Source organism: Podarcis erhardii, assembly GCF_964252035.2.
Source record: "Podarcis erhardii genome assembly, chromosome: 4".
NCBI classification, from domain to species: domain Eukaryota; kingdom Metazoa; phylum Chordata; class Lepidosauria; order Squamata; family Lacertidae; genus Podarcis; species Podarcis erhardii.
This window is the reverse complement of record NC_138508.1, coordinates 10,574,243-10,593,085: the sequence shown is the minus strand read 5'-3', so window position 1 is coordinate 10,593,085 and position 18,843 is coordinate 10,574,243. Positions and strand designations below refer to the sequence as shown.

Here is an 18,843-nt window from a genome sequence, read left to right as displayed (position 1 = left end):
CCTAGCAGTTCAAAAGCACGTCAAAGTGCAAGTAGTTAATAGGTACAGCTCCAGCGGGAAGGTAAACGGCGTTTCTGTGCGCTGCTCTGGTTCGCCAGAAGCGGCTTAGTCATGCTGGCCACATGACCCAGAAGCTGTACGCCGGCTCCCTTGGCCAGTAAAGTGAGATGAGCGCCGCAACCCCAGAGTCGTCCGCGACTGGACCTGATGGTCAGGGGTCCCTTTACCTTTTTACCTTTAACTCTCTGGAGCAGATGGAGGGGTGTATGGGTGGGATGCAGGAAAAGGAAAGGTAGGGGAACTTTCGCTGTACAAGTGGAAATCTATCTGTTCATGGAGATAGGCTGAGCCTAGAATCTTGAAAGGAGGACATGGCAAAAACACAGGCTACCCCAAACCCTGCAGAGAGATATGAGGCCAAGCTGCCTTTTTCCCCCGGGTGTGCTGCTAATGAAAGTCCACTAAGTAAAGAAGAGGCCAGGGCACAAGAACATAAGACAGTCCTGTTGAATGGACCATCTTGTCCAACAGCCTGTTGTCATAGTGGCTGGGGGGAACCCGCAAGCGGGATTCGAAGGCAAGAACTGCTCTCCCCTCTTGTGGTTTCCAGAAACTGGCATTCAGAAGCCAGTTAAAAATGGAAAGCGTGATGCTGGTGGTCAACAAAAGAGGTTTAAAGACTCTCTCGAGGCAAATCTATATTAAAAAAATGTAAACACTGACAACTGAGAAACACTGGCCTGCGAGTGCTCCAATTTTAGAACAGCCTTTACCAAAGGTGTCATGGGCTCTGAAGACGCTCGAACTCAGGACGCAAGGGAGAAACGTGCTAAGAGGAAGGCAGGCTTGGCAAACCCTCACCGTGATCAGTTCCTGCCTGGAAACCTATGTCCCCACTGTGGAAGGACGTGTGGATCCAGAATTGGCCTCCACAGTCACTTACGGAAATCACTGTCAAAACCAGGCTTCCTCAACCTCGGCCCTCCAGATGTTTTTGGCCTACAACTCCCATGATCCCTAGCTAGCAGGACCAGTGGTCAGGGATGATGTGAAATGTAGTCTCAAAACATCTGGAGGGCATAGCTGTCAACTTTCAGATTTGAAAATAAGGGATCAGCAGCCTCACCTGTCCTGGAGACAGTCTACAGGATATCTAACAATCTGGGATAGCAGTGGGAAGCAGCAGGAAATGGTGCTGGAATAAGGGAATTTCCCGCAAAAAAAGGGAAGGTTGACAGCTATGGAGGGCTGAGGCTGAGGAATCCTGTGTTTATGGAAGACAGTCTTACTCCGCTATGCGTGATCACCAAAGAAGATTCAAAAATGTTGTTGCCTCCAGCTGTGGCAGCAGAGCTGAGCCATTTTGGCTAGTAGCCTTCTGCAAATGACCTAGAGCCTGTCTCATCACGGTTAAAAACCCCACTTTATCCAGAAGAAGGCAAATGGGCATGCGGCTTACCATGGGCTTCTTGTATTCGTTGGGCTTGATGCAGCGGACGAAGAATGGCTGGCAGACGCTGAGAGTCCTCATCAGCAGCTCCAGCGAGCGCTTGAACTGGCTGCTGAGAGTCGGGGAGCGCTTCCTGGTCTCTGCCCCCTGGAAAGAAAGGGGGGGGGAGCGCCGCAGAGGATCAGTGTCAGGAAATGAAAGGATAATGCAAACAGCAGCAGAGCATTTCCCTCTCAAGCTGGGTCACAGGGGACAGGAAGCCGTGTTTCAGCAAGGCAGGCCGTTCGTCCGCCTTGGCCGGGCAACCAAGCCTTTTTGGATTACAGTCAAACCTCGAGTTACAGATGCTTCAGGTTGCGATTTTTCGGGTTACAGACCCACCGAAACCCGGAAGTACCGGAACGGGTTACTTCCAGGTTTTGGTGGCCACACATGTGAAGAAGAGCTAAATCGTGCTTTGTGCATGCGCAGAAGCACCAAATTGCAACCCGTGCATGCGCAGACGCGCCACTGCGAATTGCGAACGTGCATCCCGCACGGATCACGTTCGCAACCTGAGTATCCACTGTACTGCCTCCTGTTTCCATTAACTCATCCCCACTGCCCCCTACCCTTAGGTAAAGGTAAAGGGATCCCTGACCATTAGGTCCAGTCGTGACCGACTCTGGGGTTGCGGCGCTCATCTTGCTTTACTGGCTGAGGGAGCCGGTGTACAGCTTCCGGGTCATGTGGCCAACATGACTAAGCCGCTTCTGGCGAACCAGAGCAGCGCATGGAAAAGCCATTTACCTTCCTGCCAGAGCGGTACCTATTTATCTACTTGCACTTTGACATGCTTTCGAACTGCTAGGTTGGCAGGAGCAGGGACCGAGCAACGGGAGTCGCGGGGATTCGAACCGCCGACCTTCTGATCGGCAAGTCCTAGGCTCTGTGGTTTCACCCACAGCGCCACCCGCATCCCTTCGCCCCCTACCCTAGGCAAAGCATTATTCAGGATAGCAGATTGCAGGCCCCACTAAGGAAGATAGCAACCCACCAAGATTCAAAAGAGTTAACAATTGGTTGCTGCCATCCAAGCTCTCAGGCAAGAGAAATTTGACACCCTGGAGATGGCAGGGGTTGGACCGGGGCCCTTCTGCACTCAAAGCACGTCTTCTGCCACTGTGGGAAGGGGACAAAGGTGCAGAGGGTATGCCCGTTCATGGAGGTCAGTTCTCAAAGTTGAAGGAACCTCCACAGGTGGAGTCAATGTATCTTTGAATACCACGCGCTGAGAATAAACAACAAGGGAAGATTCCGACTAAACTTCAGGAAGAACTGTCTGACAGTAAAAGGAGGTCTCCCTTGGGCTCTCCTTCCTTGGAAGTTTTTAAGCAGAGGTTGGGTGTCGTCTGTCATGGAAGTTTTAGTTGCGGTTCCTGCATTTCGGGGGTTGGACTAGATGACCCTGGGAACCGCTTCCAACTCTACCATTCCATGATTCAGAAAATGTCACCAATAGGAACTCTGGACACTGCCTGGTACCAGGTGAGGCTATTTCTCCATCTACCCCAATGCTGTTTGCTCTGACCAGTAGCTGCTTCCTCAGATACCGGGCAGCCTCTGATTGGCCTGTTTGAAGCTGGCGTTCAGAGGGGAAGTCCCGCCCTGAGATCCTGCCAGACAGGGGAAATTTCCAATGGCCAGCAAGCACGTGAGAACTGTCTGCAAGAAGCGAGGGGGATCGCAACCGCCGCCCACCTGAAAAGTGTGAGCGTCCATTCTGTTCAAGTTCATAGAAAAGATCCTATGCATTCCCCATCCCACCAGCATTTAGAACGTTACAAGCTTCTGCGTCAAATTATAAAGCACACTTAAGAAAAGTAAGAAAACATCGCACAGTGCGATGTCAATGGCCCCGATAATTATGATCTTTAAGTTTAATGGCCCCCAAGTCCTAGGAGGAAAAAGAAAATGAATGCAAGAGAATGAACTTGAACTAAAAATTGTTCAAAGTTCTACCCCCAAACAGACTTAATTCACATTCCATTCACCCAGCAGTTCGTGGGAGCTACTTTCAGGTGTAGCGCAGAGATTTTTTCGAACTACTAATTCGTTAAAGCAAATTAGTTCGTTCTAACGTTCAGTGAACCTTGGCGTCTACAGAGCGCATACTTTTGGTTGACATTTAAAAAGTGTCACATCCCATTTTTACGGATTTGATTAAACCCTCAAATAAGCAACATGACTCAGGAAGTAAATTCCCTGCCCAGCCACAAATAAACAGCCGGCATCCCTGAGCGACAAGTGTCCAATAAGCTTTTCCAGTGCCTCTTCTGTGGCAGCCTCAGATGCCCAAAGGAAAGTCCTATGTAACAAAATTCCCCTTTGTTGCCTGCTGCCCATATATTAATTAACAGAGAATGGATTCTGTTATCTATCTATTGATCTATCTATCATCTATCTATCTATCTATCATCTATCTATCTATCTATCTATCTATCTATCTATCTATCTATCTATCTATCTTTCTATCTATCTATCTATCTACTGAATAAAAGTGGGGCCCTGAGACCTGTGGGTATAAAGCGGTATATAAATTCAAAAAAGTGGGTATAAAGCGGTATATAAATTCAATAATTTCAATAAATGAGAATAAACTGTCCCCCAACCACCCCTTGGGAATACCATACACAAACACCACACAATCTGTATCTGTATGGGATTTGAAATTGCTTTTACATATGGTTTTTTGTTTGCTTGCTTGCTTGCTTTGGTAAGCAGGAAATACTTTTCTGCAAGTTCAGGTATTTTATTTTTAAAAATTAATGAATCACATGGGATAAAGTACGGAATGACCTTTGAAGCATTGGATTTATGCCCTGGTAGTAGTCGGTCCCCGTCAACAGCCTAGCTCAGAGCTTACCAAACTTCTCATATTGGCGACACACTTTTTAGACGTGCATCATTTCAGGACAGAGCAAATTCAGTTTCTCTAGCAAACCGGAGGTTAAACTAGCCCCTTTCCAACCCCGGGAGGAGTGCAGGGAGTGTTTGTGCGACACACCTACACACTGCAGCCGAAACACTAACATGCCGTGAAGCAACAGTTTTCAAAGCTCTGGTCTAGCTGCGACATTTTGAACCCGCTGGAGCAAAGTGCTCTGGGGCAGCAGTCCAAGTCATTTGGCTGGACTTAACACATAAAGGTAAAGGTAAAGGAACCCCTGACCGTTAGGTCCAGTCATGGCCGACTCTGGGGTTACAGCGCTCATCTCGCTTTACTGGCCGAGGGACCCGGCGTACAGCTTCCGGGTCATGTGGCCAGCATGACTAAGCGGCTTCTGGCGAACCAGAGCAGCGCACGGAAACACCGTTTACCTTCCCGCCGGAGCAGTACCTGTTTATCTACTTGCACTTTGACGTGCTTTCGAACTGCTAGGTGGGGAGGAGCTGGGACCGAGCAACGGGAGCTCACCCTGTCACGGGGATTAGAACCATCGACCTTCTGATCGGCAAGTCCTAGGCTCTGTGGTTTAACCCACAGCGCCACCCGCGTCCTGTCCGACCCATCCAGCCTTTCTTTACCTTTCACCTAAGCAGGTAGGTCTTACTGACTGCCATGGAAGGGGTAAGGAAACGTGTCTGGATGAGAGCAGACTGAGAGGAAATAGGCCAGCCATCTTCAAATAGCTGGAGGGCTGTCAGGTGAAGGATGGAGGAAGCTTGTTTTCTCTTGCTTTGGAAGGTAGGACCCAAACCAGTGGTTTCAAATTACAAGAAAGGAGATTCCAGAGTGGTGCATGCTCTGGTTATCTCCTGCTTGGACTACTGCAATGCGCTCTACGTGGGGCTACCTTTGAAGGTGACCCGGAAACTGCAATTAATCCAGAATGCGGCAGCTAGACTGGTGACTGGGAGCGGCCGCCGGGACCACATAACACCGGTCCTGAAAGACCTACATTGGCTCCCGGTATATTTCCAAGCACAATTCAAAGTGTTGGTGCTGACCTTTAAAGCCGTAAACGGCCTTGGTCCTGTATACCTGAAGGAGCGTCTCCACCTCCATCGTTCTGCCCGGACACCGAGGTCCAGCTCTGAGGGCCTTCTGGCGGTTCCCTCATTGCAAGAAGTGAGGTTACAGGGAACCAGGCAGAGGGCCTTCTCGGTGGTGGCGCCCGCCCTGTGGAACGCCCTCCCTTCAGATGTGAAGGAAATAAGCAGCTATCTTCTATTTAAAAGACATCTGAAGGCAGCCCTGTTTAGGGAAGTTTTTAATATTTAATGCTGTATTGTTTTTAACACTCGATTGGGAGCTGCCCAGAGTGGCTGGAGAAACTCAGCCAGATGGGCGGGGTATAAATAATAAATTATTCTTATTCTTATTCCAACTTTCTGATGGTAAGAGCTGTTCGACAGTGGAACGGTCTCCTTTGGGAGATGGTGGACTCTCTTTCCTTGCAGGTTCTTAAGGAGAGGTTGGGTGGCCATCTGTCAGGGATGCTTCAGCTGAGATTTCTACATTGCAGGGGGTTGAACTAGACGACTCTCAGGGTCCGTCTACGATTCTATGTTCCTGGACCACAACTCCCACCATCCCTGACCACTGACCACGCTTGCTGGGTATCATGGGAAATGGAGCCCAACATTTAGAGTGCCACAGATCCACCCCCCCCCAAAAAAAAATTATGGTGGCCATGCTTTTGATTAGCCTTCTCCAACCAGCTGCCCTCCTGACATCTTGGACTACATCTCCCAGAATCCTCAGCACCTAGTGCTGCCCCTGAAGCACTGACTTTGCTAGTCGGCCTCAGCCCAGTATACCTGAAGGAGCGTCTCCACCCCCATCGTTCTGCCCGGACACTGAGGTCCAGCTCCGAGGGCCTTCTGGCGGTTCCCTCATTGCGAGAAGTGAGGTTACAGCAAACCAGGCAGAGGGCCTTCTCGGTGGTGGCGCCCACCCTCCCATCAGATGTCAAGGAAATAAACAACTATTTGACTTTTTTAGAAGACACCTGAAGGCAGCCCTGTTTAGGGAAGTTTTTAATGTTCGATGTTTTATCGTCTTTTTACTATTTTGTTGGAAGCTGCCCAGAGTGGCTGGGGAAACCCAGCCAGATGGGCGGGGTATAAATAGTAAATAATTATTATTATTATAGTCAACAGCAATGGGTTCTCGGAACCTCCTCTTGCACTCTGAACGGAAGGCTCTCCTGGCACACCCAACCAGGTAATTGCCAGACTAATGGAGGCCCAATTTAGCCTTCGATCCCTAGAGGAAAACCCCTGAGCCGCTTTGATTGCCCTTCGCCATCACCTTTTCCAGCATAATGTAGTGGCTCCAGGCATCCCTAGCAAAGGCAGAGAACAGCTTTGCTTCCCTGAGGCAAGCCCTCCGCGAGTCCGCAACCACCTCTGTCCTTTCGCGACCGATCTGCTGCAAAGGACGCAAGGAGAAGAGTAAAACCGGCGACAGAGGAGGGCAGGGGGGTGGGGGGAGCAGGAGTGGGGTGGGGAGGGGGAAGAGAAGAAATGAACATACCACACACAAGGGAGCTCTTTGGCTTATTTTTACCTTCAGGCTGGGTGCTGGCGACTGCCCAAAAGCACTGGATGCATAGCCACAGAGAAACTACAGGGGATCAAAAGACAAAAAAACAACAAACGAGAGACAGAGAATAGGAGAAAAAAAAGTGAAAAAGAAGAACGACTAAGACAGGACTTCTGAGCTATTCACTAACCACAAGCAGCTGGTTCAGGGGTGTTTGAAACCCAAGTATTTGCAACGGCTGCTTTTGAGTAGGCCTTATATTCCTGCCACCCAATGGTAGGGATGGAGGCAGATGCAGCTAGCTGGGTGGGATGAGTTGCAGCAGCTACGCTAGCTTCCCTGCAAGGATGGGGGCCATGGCTGCTTAGCAGGACGGACAAAGTGGCGGGAAGGTTGGTGCAGTGCAAACCAGGGTTGTAAGAAGATATCATTTCGTGCTGCATTCGTTGCACGCATCTGCGTTTCCATTCTGCTGCGGACCGTCTTTCGCTGCAAAATTTGGTTAACTAATGTAGTTCTTTCACTGGGTTGATTTCTGTTCTGCACACCGGAGGAATAAGCCAACCCCAGCAACTTTGGCTCCCATTTCCGTTTCACTGGAATTCAACACTCCCAGTGCAAATGGGCTGCGGGAACTAATTTAGCACTCCTGAGGATGTGTTTGCACCGCACCAATCCCCCCCCCCACTTCAGTAAGAAGCAATGGCACACCCACTTGGAAGCTAGAGCAGTGGCTTCACCCCACTTCTGAACAGAGGAGGAATCCATTTGGTCAGAGGCTACGCACTCCTCTGGATTTCGCATCACAATTTTGGTGCTCAAAAAAGTGCCCACAAAAACACACATTTTACTGTTACGTGTATTTAACCCAAAGGCTCACTGAAGAGCATTGAAAAATACCATTTTTTTCGCTCCATAAGGCGTACCTGACCATAAGGCGCGCCTAGTTTTTAGAGATGGGGAAATCAAGGAAAAAAATATTATGCATGCAGCCTGTCCGCTTCTCCCAGAGCTTCTCGGGGCTGCCGGGGGAAGCCCGGGTCCCCCCCCCCCAGGCCCAAAGAGCAAAGCCAGCGGGATCCCACTCGCTGTAATGGCTTCCTCTTTAGCCGCGCACAACCTCTCCGGCCGGGAGAGACTGTTTGCGGCTATGGCAATTTCCCACCACCTCCCGCAAAAGCCCACAGGAGCCACGCACCCTTTAAGGAGTGCACAGCTCCTGCAGGCTTTTCTACGAGGAGGGAGAAGGGACTGACTGGCCGCGTCAGTCCCTTCTCCCTCCTGGGGAAAAGCCCGCAAAAGCCGTGCGGAGCTTGTGTGTGGCTTTTGGGGGCTTTTCCTGCCTGCCTCCCCCCTGCATTCGCTCCATAAGACGCACACACATTTCCCCTTACTTTTTAGGAGGGAAAAAGTGTGTCTTATGGAGGGAAAAATACAGTACACATTTTGGGGGGCATGCATACCAAAAAAAGAGAGTGTGCATTGCTGCAGATAATAATGTGTAGAATTTTTGCTTCATTCTGCAAATAACTCTGCATAGAATGGGATACAGCAGACTGATGGTTGAGCACCAGCAAAAATGAATTGGAAGAGACGTCGGCTGATCTGTCCCAGTGTGTGGATTTCAGTATAAAACTGCAATCTTTTTTCCTTTATTCTTCATCCTTTGCAGTGGAGTGGTGGAAGCTGTGTGCATCTGATCAGGCATCAGATTAGCTCATTGCAGCAAGCAGCTTTCATAGAATTTGGATTTCAAGCAGTAACCGAGAGCCTGCTCTTTTTCCGTGGGCTGACTTATCCATCCCACCCACCCCCTGCGCATGCATTAAATACAAACCCCACAGATCCAGCCCATCCTTCAGACCCCAGGACCCCTGAATGCTCCAGCAACAGCATCTTGAACACTGGGTCCCCTGGGATCTGTAGAATCTTGTGGCTCCCGGGTCTTCAGTAAGGACTCAGGAGACTTGGGAAACAGCAGTCCCCAAGCATCCTATTGCATCCACCTAGTGCTGTTGCTAATGAGAACAATGCCAACAGCCTTTGCTACTGCTGTTGCCAGGTTAGATTTAGTGGGATGTGGCAGAGGGTGTCTTTCTGGCCATTTGCCCACTGCCTGACAATTGATACCCAGTGATATTTTTCTTACACAATATGGGTGGCTACCTGGTTTTGGTCCCAGCATTGCGTTCCCTGTTGGCTGGTGCCTTGGAGGCGAATATGCCAGTGATGGACATGGCCAAAACTGGGTGTAGCCACCCTACACGGTTGCACACACCCAAGACCCACAGTCCCCCATCTCAACTAACTTGTGCAAATCACCTGAGGTTGGTCGGGGGGGGGTCATCAAACTCACCCCACTCCTCAAATGATCAATCTGATGACTGGGGAGCAGGCAATTTGCGTCCCCATTGGTTGCAGCGGAGACCCAGCTCTATGTATACATTATTTCCCACTCCCTTTTTGCAGCTGCCAAAATTTGCATTGGGCAGGGGCTGATCCAACCATATACATCAGTCTTTACAGACCTGGTCATCCCAGCATCGATGCCACCACTGACATATGAAGGTTCCATCACAGGTAATATCCCTCCCCTCCAGTGTATCATAGACAAACATAGAGACCCTCTACTCTCACACAAGGGTTACCATTTCCCTCCCACCCTGCTGATTAGATACAACTGAAGCCTCTTTTATGCTTTAAACTAGTTGTTCCACAAGTGGGTTCTACTACCCTCGGGGGGGGGGGGGAGGAATTGCCAAGAGGGCAGCAGGGGAGGAGCTGAAGGTGTCAATGACTTTGAAAAGCTGGCATCGCTGGACCAAGTTCATCCATTTTGTTGGATTAGTTAAACTACATAGCTTTAATTTTCAAACAGATGTGCAACAAATCGTTACTCGCCAGAGTAGTTACTCACCAGAGTAGTGCATGCTGTTGGTTATCTCCCACTTGGACTACTGCAATGTGCTCTACATGGGGCTACCTTTGAAGGTGACCCGGAAACTACAACTAATCCAGAATGTGGCAGCTAGACTGGTCACTGGGAGCGGCTGCCAAGACCATATAACACTGGTCTTGAAAGACCTACACTGGCTCCCAGTACGTTTCTGAGCACAATTCAAAGTGTTGGTGCTGACCTTTAAAGCCCTAAACGGCCTCGGTCCAGTATACCTGAAGGAGCGTCTCTGCTCCCATCGTTCAACCCGGACACTGAGGTCCAGCGCCGAGGGCCTTCTGGAGGTTCCCTCACTGCGAGAAGCCAAGTTACGGAGAACCAGGCAGAGGGCCTTCTTGGTGGTGGTGCCTGCCCTGTGGAACACCCTCCCACCAGATTTCAAAGAGAACAACTACCAGACTTTTAGAAGACATCTGAAGGCAGCCCTGTTTAGGGAAGCTTTTAATGTTTGATGTATTACTGTGTTCTAGTTAGCTTTGATGTACCTTTCCTTGGTTTTGTTAATCTCTACATAGATTTTAAGAGCCAGGAAGAGAGTTCACAAGGAGATGGTAAATACTCTTTCCTTGCCATCCTTCCGTCCTCACCTGTTTATTGCTGTTTATGATCTTTCAGAGTTTCCTAAAAAAAATCCTCTTTTATTTACTCTGAACTGCATATGGATGCTCAAGTAGGAAATTAGCTCTTTGTAGTTTTAACTTTTTTTGAAATGCTCAGAGGAAATCTGATTGGTTCTTATGTACACTGAGTAAAAAGTTCTTTTGTGAATAAAACGACCTGGGCCGGAGGGTGGACAGGAATTATTATTATTCGCACCCCGCCTAGAGTCTTGCTGGTCAAGCTTCTGTGTGTATTTTACCAGAGTCCAGTCCTTCCTTTGCTCTGGGAATACCACAAGAGATCCTTCTCCTCTTACCAAAGTTCCCGTCTTTTAACTGAGGTTGTTAGGGAACCACAAATCTTAGGGGTTTTCCCCACCTTTCCTGACATTTATTGCTGCTTTTCTGCCCAAAGGAGTCAAAAGCGGAGCATATCATCAAATAAAAGAGAAAGTGCCCAAATGAACACAGACTGCAAAGCATGCATATTGAAATAACAAAATCTGAGCAAAACACAAATACACTCTCTCTCTCTCTCTCTCTCTCTCTCTCTCTCTCTCTCTCTCACACACACACACACACACACACACACACAGAGAGAGAGAGAGAGAGAGAGAGAGAGACAGGCCGGCAAGGAAAGAAAACACCGGTTAAACAGCAGATAAGGAGAACATAAAAGCCATTGGCTTGATGGAAGTGGATGGCTTTCACCAGACACTGGAATGCCCCTAAAGTGGGTGGACAGACAGGTCTGGAAAGTGGGGAGGCTTCCAATTCCTGGGTGCTGCTACCAAGAAGGCCCTGTCCCTGCCAGGGACCAAGGAGGGAATATTGCATTCGATTTCCTGATAATAGTGCTAGCATTTCTGTTTTCAAATGTTCCTTGCCAGAGCTATTTCTCTGGAAAAAGAGGTGCCAGAGCTCACCATGAACTTTCCCCTTTTTCTCTTAGAATGGCAATTGCACCCACTGAGAGGTGCCGAGTTCCAGTGAACACCAGCTGAAAAAAGAGAGCTTTGCTTGCTGGTATTCTGCCCCAAATTTTGTTGCTTTACTCCTGCGATTTGCCGGGTTAAAGGGGCTTCCACACTGTTATGATGTGTGAAAGATCAAACACAAAGTGGAAATCAACGGTTTTTGGATTCGGCAACTGGAAATGACCCGAATCCATGAGCCTGCTCCCTTGAAAAAGGAGAATATTGGAGAAGGCTGGGCCTCCATCCTCAATAAGGGGGTGATACTGACAAGGTGCTTGTAAGGATCACAGAACGACAATGCACATAAAATGCTACAAATGCTGTAAAGCAAATAACTACTAGAGTTGCTACAAATAGGTGATTTTGACTTTGGGAAACAAAAGAGGGCATGCATCGCATCCCTAATTCTCATTGCTTCCTTTCAATCTGACTTTTTAACGCTCCACCGGCTCAAAATTCAGAGATGCTGTCTCTTTTATTCCTGCTGAAGCTGTTCTCTCTGCGGCACCCGAACACGACCTTTGCCTTTAAGCTGTTCAGCCGAGGGATTTGATGCGCCGGCAAAGAGCCAACCCCTGACCTCTTAACACTGAGCTAGCTCTCTATCTCCTTATATGCGTTACTCTTCTGCAAAAAGGCTGCGGTGAGCCTCACCTTTCCAATTCAGAGCAGCTTCTTCCATTTTCCACCAGCCATGCGCTTAAGCTGCACCTCCTGACCTCACTGTGCTTAAGAGGTGCTTTACGAGTCACATCTTAAGTGGCGCTTAAGGCTCCTGCTCAGCGGCTGATTTAAAAAACACACAAATGTGGACAGTGCCATCAACTGAGCAGGGCCACCCATCATAGCTGTCAACCGTCCCTTATTTGGCGGGAAACTCCCTTATCCCAGCGCCGTGTCCCGCTGCTGTCCCTTATTGATGATGTCCCTTAAATTTCCCGGGTTTCAGAGGAAGCAGCTCCTCTCCCTCTCTCCCTGCCGGCCAGGGAGGAGGGAGGCTCCAACTGTGCTGCTTGGCTGCCCAGCCCGTCCCCCCATCTGGCCTCCTCTCACCAGCCTCGGCCCCTGGGAGTCCCTCCCCGCCAGGACTGGTGGGAGCCTCGGGCCCTTCCGCCGCCATCCTCCTCGCGGCCGCCGAACCGAGCGTCTCTGCCTGGGGTCTCCCCTCTGCCCACTGCCGCTCCCGCTAGGCAGTACTGCGGCTGCGCCGCCGAAGGACCCGGATGAGATGGGCAGCCTGGCGCACCCTATGAATTGCTGAGGAGCCTTGAGAGGAGAGCGAGGGCAACCATGGAGAAAGCAGTTCCGAGAGAGGAGGCGGAGGTGCAGGCAGGTGTTCCAAGAGCTAATCACAGAGGGGGAAAGTGGAGGAAGGACCGCAAGCGCTTCTGCCATAGATTTGTAGTGTTAGACTAGCATAGATGGTCTGATCTGTGGGCTTACTTCGGGCACTATCCCCCCCCTCCTCCCGCCCCGCCTGATGGAACTGAGAGCTGCAGATGGAGCACGAGAGAAAAGATACAGAACTGCAGCAGCATCTTCGTAGCTTGGACTTTGTTTTGCGCGAAAAGTGGTTGCCGCTTGTAGTTATTTAATTGCCGTGTTTCATCAGCTGGTGTCTTGAGCAGCAACCTCTGGAAACAAAGGGCTAAAAACCAGCGCTGCTCTCCCAAATTATCTGGTCCCTTTTAACTTCGCATTTCAGCTGGCTGACTAAAATCCCTTATTTTGGCTGCTGATCCCTTATTTTCGAGGCTGCTGGTCCCTTATTTTCAAATCTGTAAGTTGACAGCTATGCCAGTAGAGAGGCAAAGGGCTCTTAACCCCTTCCTCTCCAGCAACAAATGTTATGGCAAAGGCCTCCCAGGCACCGGCCAAGATGCAAGCAAACAGGGATGCTGGAAGCTCTCTGCAATTGAGTGAGGATGGAAGGCCTACCCACACTGGCCCCACCCAGTGCGCAAAGGGCTCGTTAACCCCTATGTCTCCAGCAACAAAGATTTTGACAAAGGCCTTTCTTTGGCCTCCAAAGTGTTAGCAGGAGTGTCTTGGGCTGTTTCCCAAGTTGTTTGACAACAATGAGAAACCAAGACTTCAGTGTCATCGGCCCAGTCCTGCGGAACACCCTGCCACTAGATTTTCGGCGGGCTCCTTCTGTGCCAACTTTTAAACACCAGGAGAAAACTTTCCTATTCTGCCAGGCCCGTGCAGGCAATTAAGAATACATCCTCCCCAACGGCCTATTGGTGTTTGTTTTTAACTTATGCTTACTACAACTAACACTACTACTACTACTAATAATAATTGTACCCTGCCCATCTAACTGGGTTGCCCCAGCCACTCTGGGTAGCTTCCAACAGATATATAAACACAATAAAACATCAAACATTTAAAACTTCCCTATACAAGGCTGCCTTCAGGTGTCTTCTAAAAGTTGTAGAGTTATTTATCTCCTTGATGGGACGGCATTCCACAGGATGGGCGCCACTACCAAGAAGGTATCTCATTATTTTATCTTATTGTTTGGTTTTATGCTTTCATATTGCTGCAAAGCAGTATGGTGTATTTTTGCAATGCAGCAGTATATACATATTTTTATAAATAAAGGGGGAGGGAATAAAACAGCCAAGATGCAAGTAAATAGGGGAGTTGGCTACTGTCTCCAATTGAGCAGAGCTGATGGCATTCCTGTATACAGGTTGTAATGGTTATAAGGGGTTGCTTGTGCGTAAGTTACCGTCGCTGCTGGCTAGATTGCCTGGTTAACCTTGTCTCGGCTGACAGCCCTTCACTCCGTGGCCGTTCAGTCGCTCACAGAATCCGTCAGTGGGCGTTTCTTGAGCCTCTTCCAGCAAAGAAGTTGTTTGATGCCAAGTCTCCTCCAACTCTCCCTGCACGGAAATCTTCTGCGCAGGGAAGGAGTGGGCAGAGGTGTGCCCGTGCTCTCCCCACTAGTTTCGGGCAAAGAGTCTTGGAGACCCCTCTCCGAATCTCCCATCTGCCCCCCTTCTCTACTGGCGTTGCGCTGATTTCCTTCCCCAGCCGATGGGCTTCCTCTCTCCCTGCTGGGCCCCTCTCCTGCATTGCTCGAGAGCCTTGCCTCCACCTCTGACTCCATGTCAGTTCCCTGACACAGGTAAAGGGATCTTTAACCCCTTGTTCCTCAGCCTGATTAGAGCAACAAAGGTTTAGACAAAGGTCTCCCAGGCATTAGCCAAGACATGAGCAAATTGGAGTGGGTGGCTTAGGTGCAGCATGGGAGAATCGTATAGAATCATAGAGTTGGAAGGACCCTGACTGTTTTGGGACTACAATTCCCATCACCCCTAACCACCGGCCCTGTTAGCTAGGGATCATGGGAGTTGTAGTCCAAAACAGCTGGAGGGCCAGGTTTGGCCACCACTGGTCTAGTCCAACCCCTTGCAATGCAAAAATATGCAGCTGTCCCATATGGGGATCAAACCTGCAACCTTGCAGTTATCAGCACCGCACTCTATCCAGCCATGTCTTCCAAATGAAAGCCTCTTTTTCTGGTTCATACTGGGGGAGACGGACTTGGTGCCCTTTGCTTATGCTTTTGGATCAGGAGGTCCACAAGAGCTGGGAGAAACAATAGGACCCAGCGGGTAAGGTAAAGGTAAAAGGTAAAGGACCCCTGGACGGTTAAGTCCAGTCAAAGGCGACTATGGGGTTGTGGCGCTCATCTCGCTTTCAGGCTGAGGGAGCTGGTGTTTGTCCACAGACAGCTTTCCGGGTCATGTGGCCAGCAGGACTAAACCACCTCTGGAGCAATGGGGCACTGTGATGGAAACCAGAGCACATGGAAATGCTGTCAACCTTCCCGCTGCAGTGGTACCTGTTTATCTACTCGCACTGGTGTGCTTTTGAACTGCTCGGTTGGCAGGAGCTGGGACAGAGCAACGGGAGCTCACCCCATCGTACAGATTTGAACCACTGACCTTCTGATCAGCAAGCCCAAGAAGCTCAGTAGTTTAGACCACAGCGCCACCCGCGTTCCCTCGATCCAGAGGGAATGAATAGGCACCCAGGTTGCCTAACCAGACTGCATCTCCTCCTTTTACAGAGGCCATCCCAGCTTAGGAAAAGGATCAAGTGAAACCATCCTAAAGCAACAGTTCTGCTGGTCTCTAATTGCAAGTGTGCCCTTTGCCTAGGAATCTTTTAGCATGGCTGCACAATGGTTTGGGAGACGGCGGATGTGCTCATTCCATGCCCCAAGATAACAGTATAGGAACAGGAACAACCTTTTATGGTCAAGAGTACAGGAAGAGGAAAACCCTTTTATGATCAAGAGTGTCGGAACAGGAATATCTGTTTATGGTCATGGATGTCAATTTGCATGTATAAGCTGACGTGCTTGAATTCCTGGGGAAGGGGGGAGAGGGTGCCTGGAGGATATATATACTGCATGAAATTGCTCATTTCTTTGGACTTGCTGTGGACTGACCACGCAAGTGCCTTCTGCTATCTGGAGAGCAGAATAAACTCTTTCTCTGAAGCAACCTCAGTGTCATTTGACTTCCTTTCTCCCTCCCGGGAGCAACGCAGGCCCCACCAGTCGGTAAAGTCTAATAAGGCTACAAATGTACAAATATACAAGTAGCCCAAAGGACCACCCAGCCCAGCATTCTGTTCTCAGCCAGATGACCCAATGAAAAGTTCAAAAGCAAGACCCCCAAATGAAGCAGCACTCCTGCCCAATTGTAGTTCCCAGCAACTTGGCATTCACAGGTATTCTGCCCATGTTCATATTTCGCACCCGACAACCCACCCTACCCCTCCGCAAAAGAGATTTATTACCATGGCTACATCAGCCTGGAAGATCTGCTTGATGAACTTGTTCCTCGAGGAGTGGACCAGCTGGATGATGTCTCCATGAAGTGTGTCCCTGTTTTTCTCCAGAAATCCTGTAGTGGAGAAGACAACAGCATGAGCCCAGAATTATTTACACTGCTGTGAGGTTTTTTGGAGGGGGGTGGGTCAGTCAGTCCGCATGATGTTCTGAGTCCCTTCCAGTTCTTGGGATCATGTCTCTGTGCAGGGTAGAAAGTATGAGGAGCAAGAGTGCCAAACCAGCTCCTATGTCCTGGCAATGGTTGTGGCTGCCTAGTTAAGCACCATGATTAGCATAATCATGCTATAAAACAGGGGTCAGCAAACTACAGCCCGCGGACCCTGTGGACCCTGCCACCCACTCGGTCACTCCCTGCGCTAAACCGACGCAGTGCGGAGGCATCACTGCGCAGTTACTGACTTCCGCAACTCTGGCATGGCTTCGGATTGGCTGCAGGAAGCTGCAGGAAGTCTGAAGCCCATTTTCATCTCATGATGGGCACAGGGCAAGTTTTCGACTGCTTCCTGATGGGGACTCAGTATCACAAACAGGTCATTCAGGCACAGTGTTACCTCAGGTTAAGAACTTAATTCGTTCTGGAGGTCTGTTCTTAACCTGAAACTGTTCTTAACCTGAGGTACCACTTTAGCTAATGGGGCCTCCTGCTGCTGCTGTACGATTTCTGTTCTCATGCTGAAGCAAAGTTCTTAACCCGAGGTACTATTTCTGGGTTAGTGGAGTCTGTAACCTGAAGCATCTGTAACCTGAAGCATCTGTAACCTGAAGCATCTATAACCTGAGGTACCACTGTAATAATAATAATAATAATAATAATAATAATAATAATAATAATCACCAGCCTCACACCTGCAGACTCCTGCTCTGGAAGGTAGGACTCGAACCCATGGCTTCAAGTTGCAGGAAAGGAGATTCTGACTAGACATGCAGAAAAACTTTCTGGCAGTAAGAGCTGTTCAGCAGTGGAACAGACTCCCTCAGGAGGGTGTGGACTCTCCTTCCTTGGCGGTTTTTAAGCATAGGTTGGATAGCCACCTGTCATGGATGCTTTAGCTGAGATTCCTGAATTGCAGCAGGGCTGGACTAGATGACCCTTGGGTCCCTTCCAACTCTAAGACTCTATGATTCTATGACCTTGACCTACCTTTCGTCTCATAGTACACGACTCCAGCGAAGTGGTTGATGCCAAACTGGGTGTCGTAGTTGTTTTTGGGAGGGATGTAGTTGGTGTTGAGCTTATGCTGGGAGTTAAGTTTGTGCAGCATGGTGGTGTCTGTTCCCTGTATCAATTAGAACACAATACCCAACTTTAAAAGGTTTGCTGCAGTGGTCCAAAAATGACCAGCTTGATCTGCCAACCTTTTTCTCCACCGAACCCTCCTTGCATCGTATACTACCTGGATGACTTTCTTTCAAGGGTGCCATGATCAGTGTCTGCATATGCAAATTTCTTTGCAAGCTCGTGGCTCTGGTTGGATGCAGAGGAAGGGTGGGAAGAATCAGCTGGGGAACCCCCAAGGGAAGAAGGCTCAGAGCTATGGGGAGTTGGTGGCGGGACAATGATGAGTGGTTAGAGGGAGACGACTGGGAGGAGGTGGTGTTGGAAGTTGAATGGACAACAGGGCTTAGTGAGCAGGTAGAGCCCGTGGCAGAGAGCAGTACAGAAGCAGAGGTAGAAGTGGAGGGGGGTCAAGAAGCAGAGATGGGTCTGGTTGGTGAAGAGTCACAGGTGTCTCTCCCTCTTGCTACAACAAGCTACCCTTCCCTCTGGTCTCCCAGGACCAGGAGAGGCATGAAGTGGAAGGAGCAAAGGCAGGAAAACAGCCACAGTCTCTAATTGCTTGTGGGGGGGGGACCCTGGAGAGAAGGTAAAGGTAAAGGACCGCTGAACGGTTAAGTCCAGTCAAAGGCGACTATGGGGTTGCAGCGCTGATCTTGCTTTCAGGCCGAGGGAGCTGGCGTTTGTCTGCAGACAGCTTTCCAGGTCATGTGGCCAGCAGGACTAAACCACCTCTGGCACAACGGGACACCGTGATGGAAACCAGAGCAGACAGAAATGCCGTTTACTTTCCCGCCACAGCGGTACCTATTTATCTACTTACACTGGCGTGCAACTGATAGGTTGGCAGGTGCTGGGGCAAAGCAACAGGTGCTCACCTCACCACACGGATTTGAACCGATCGGCAAGCCCAAAAGGCCACAGTGCCACCCACTTCCCTGGAGAGGAGGAGACATTGGCAACTGTGGGAAGGGTTCCGATTTGATCTCATAAAACAGCTGCACTGGTTGCCATTTCGTTTCCATGCCCAATTCAAGAGCAGCGCACGGAAATGCCGTTTACCTTCCCGCCGGAGCGGTACCTATTCAAGGTGCTCGCTTTGGTGTTAAGGTCCCAGATGATTCTGGCCTCAAATATCTGAAAGATCTCCTTCCTTACAGACCCCCTCAAGTGCTGAAA

The 18,843-nt window shown here is 49.7% G+C and overlaps 1 protein-coding gene across 2 annotated transcripts in view; it reads right to left on the bottom strand.

Moving 5' to 3' along the window:
• Positions 1 to 18,843, bottom strand: part of MYO7A (myosin VIIA) — a 152,073-nt gene that overhangs the window by 73,862 nt on the left and 59,368 nt on the right. The window contains exons 13-16 of one of the 2 annotated variants that reach the window (XM_081860001.1): positions 17,530 to 17,665; positions 16,334 to 16,440; positions 7,005 to 7,061; positions 1,460 to 1,597 (exon numbers count right to left, since the gene is read on the bottom strand). In XM_081860001.1, coding sequence (XP_081716127.1) covers positions 1,460 to 1,597; positions 7,005 to 7,061; positions 16,334 to 16,440; positions 17,530 to 17,665 — 438 coding nt within the window. The remainder of the gene's footprint in view (positions 1 to 1,459; positions 1,598 to 7,004; positions 7,062 to 16,333; positions 16,441 to 17,529; positions 17,666 to 18,843) is intronic. The other variant, XM_081860002.1, reaches the window with a different exon arrangement.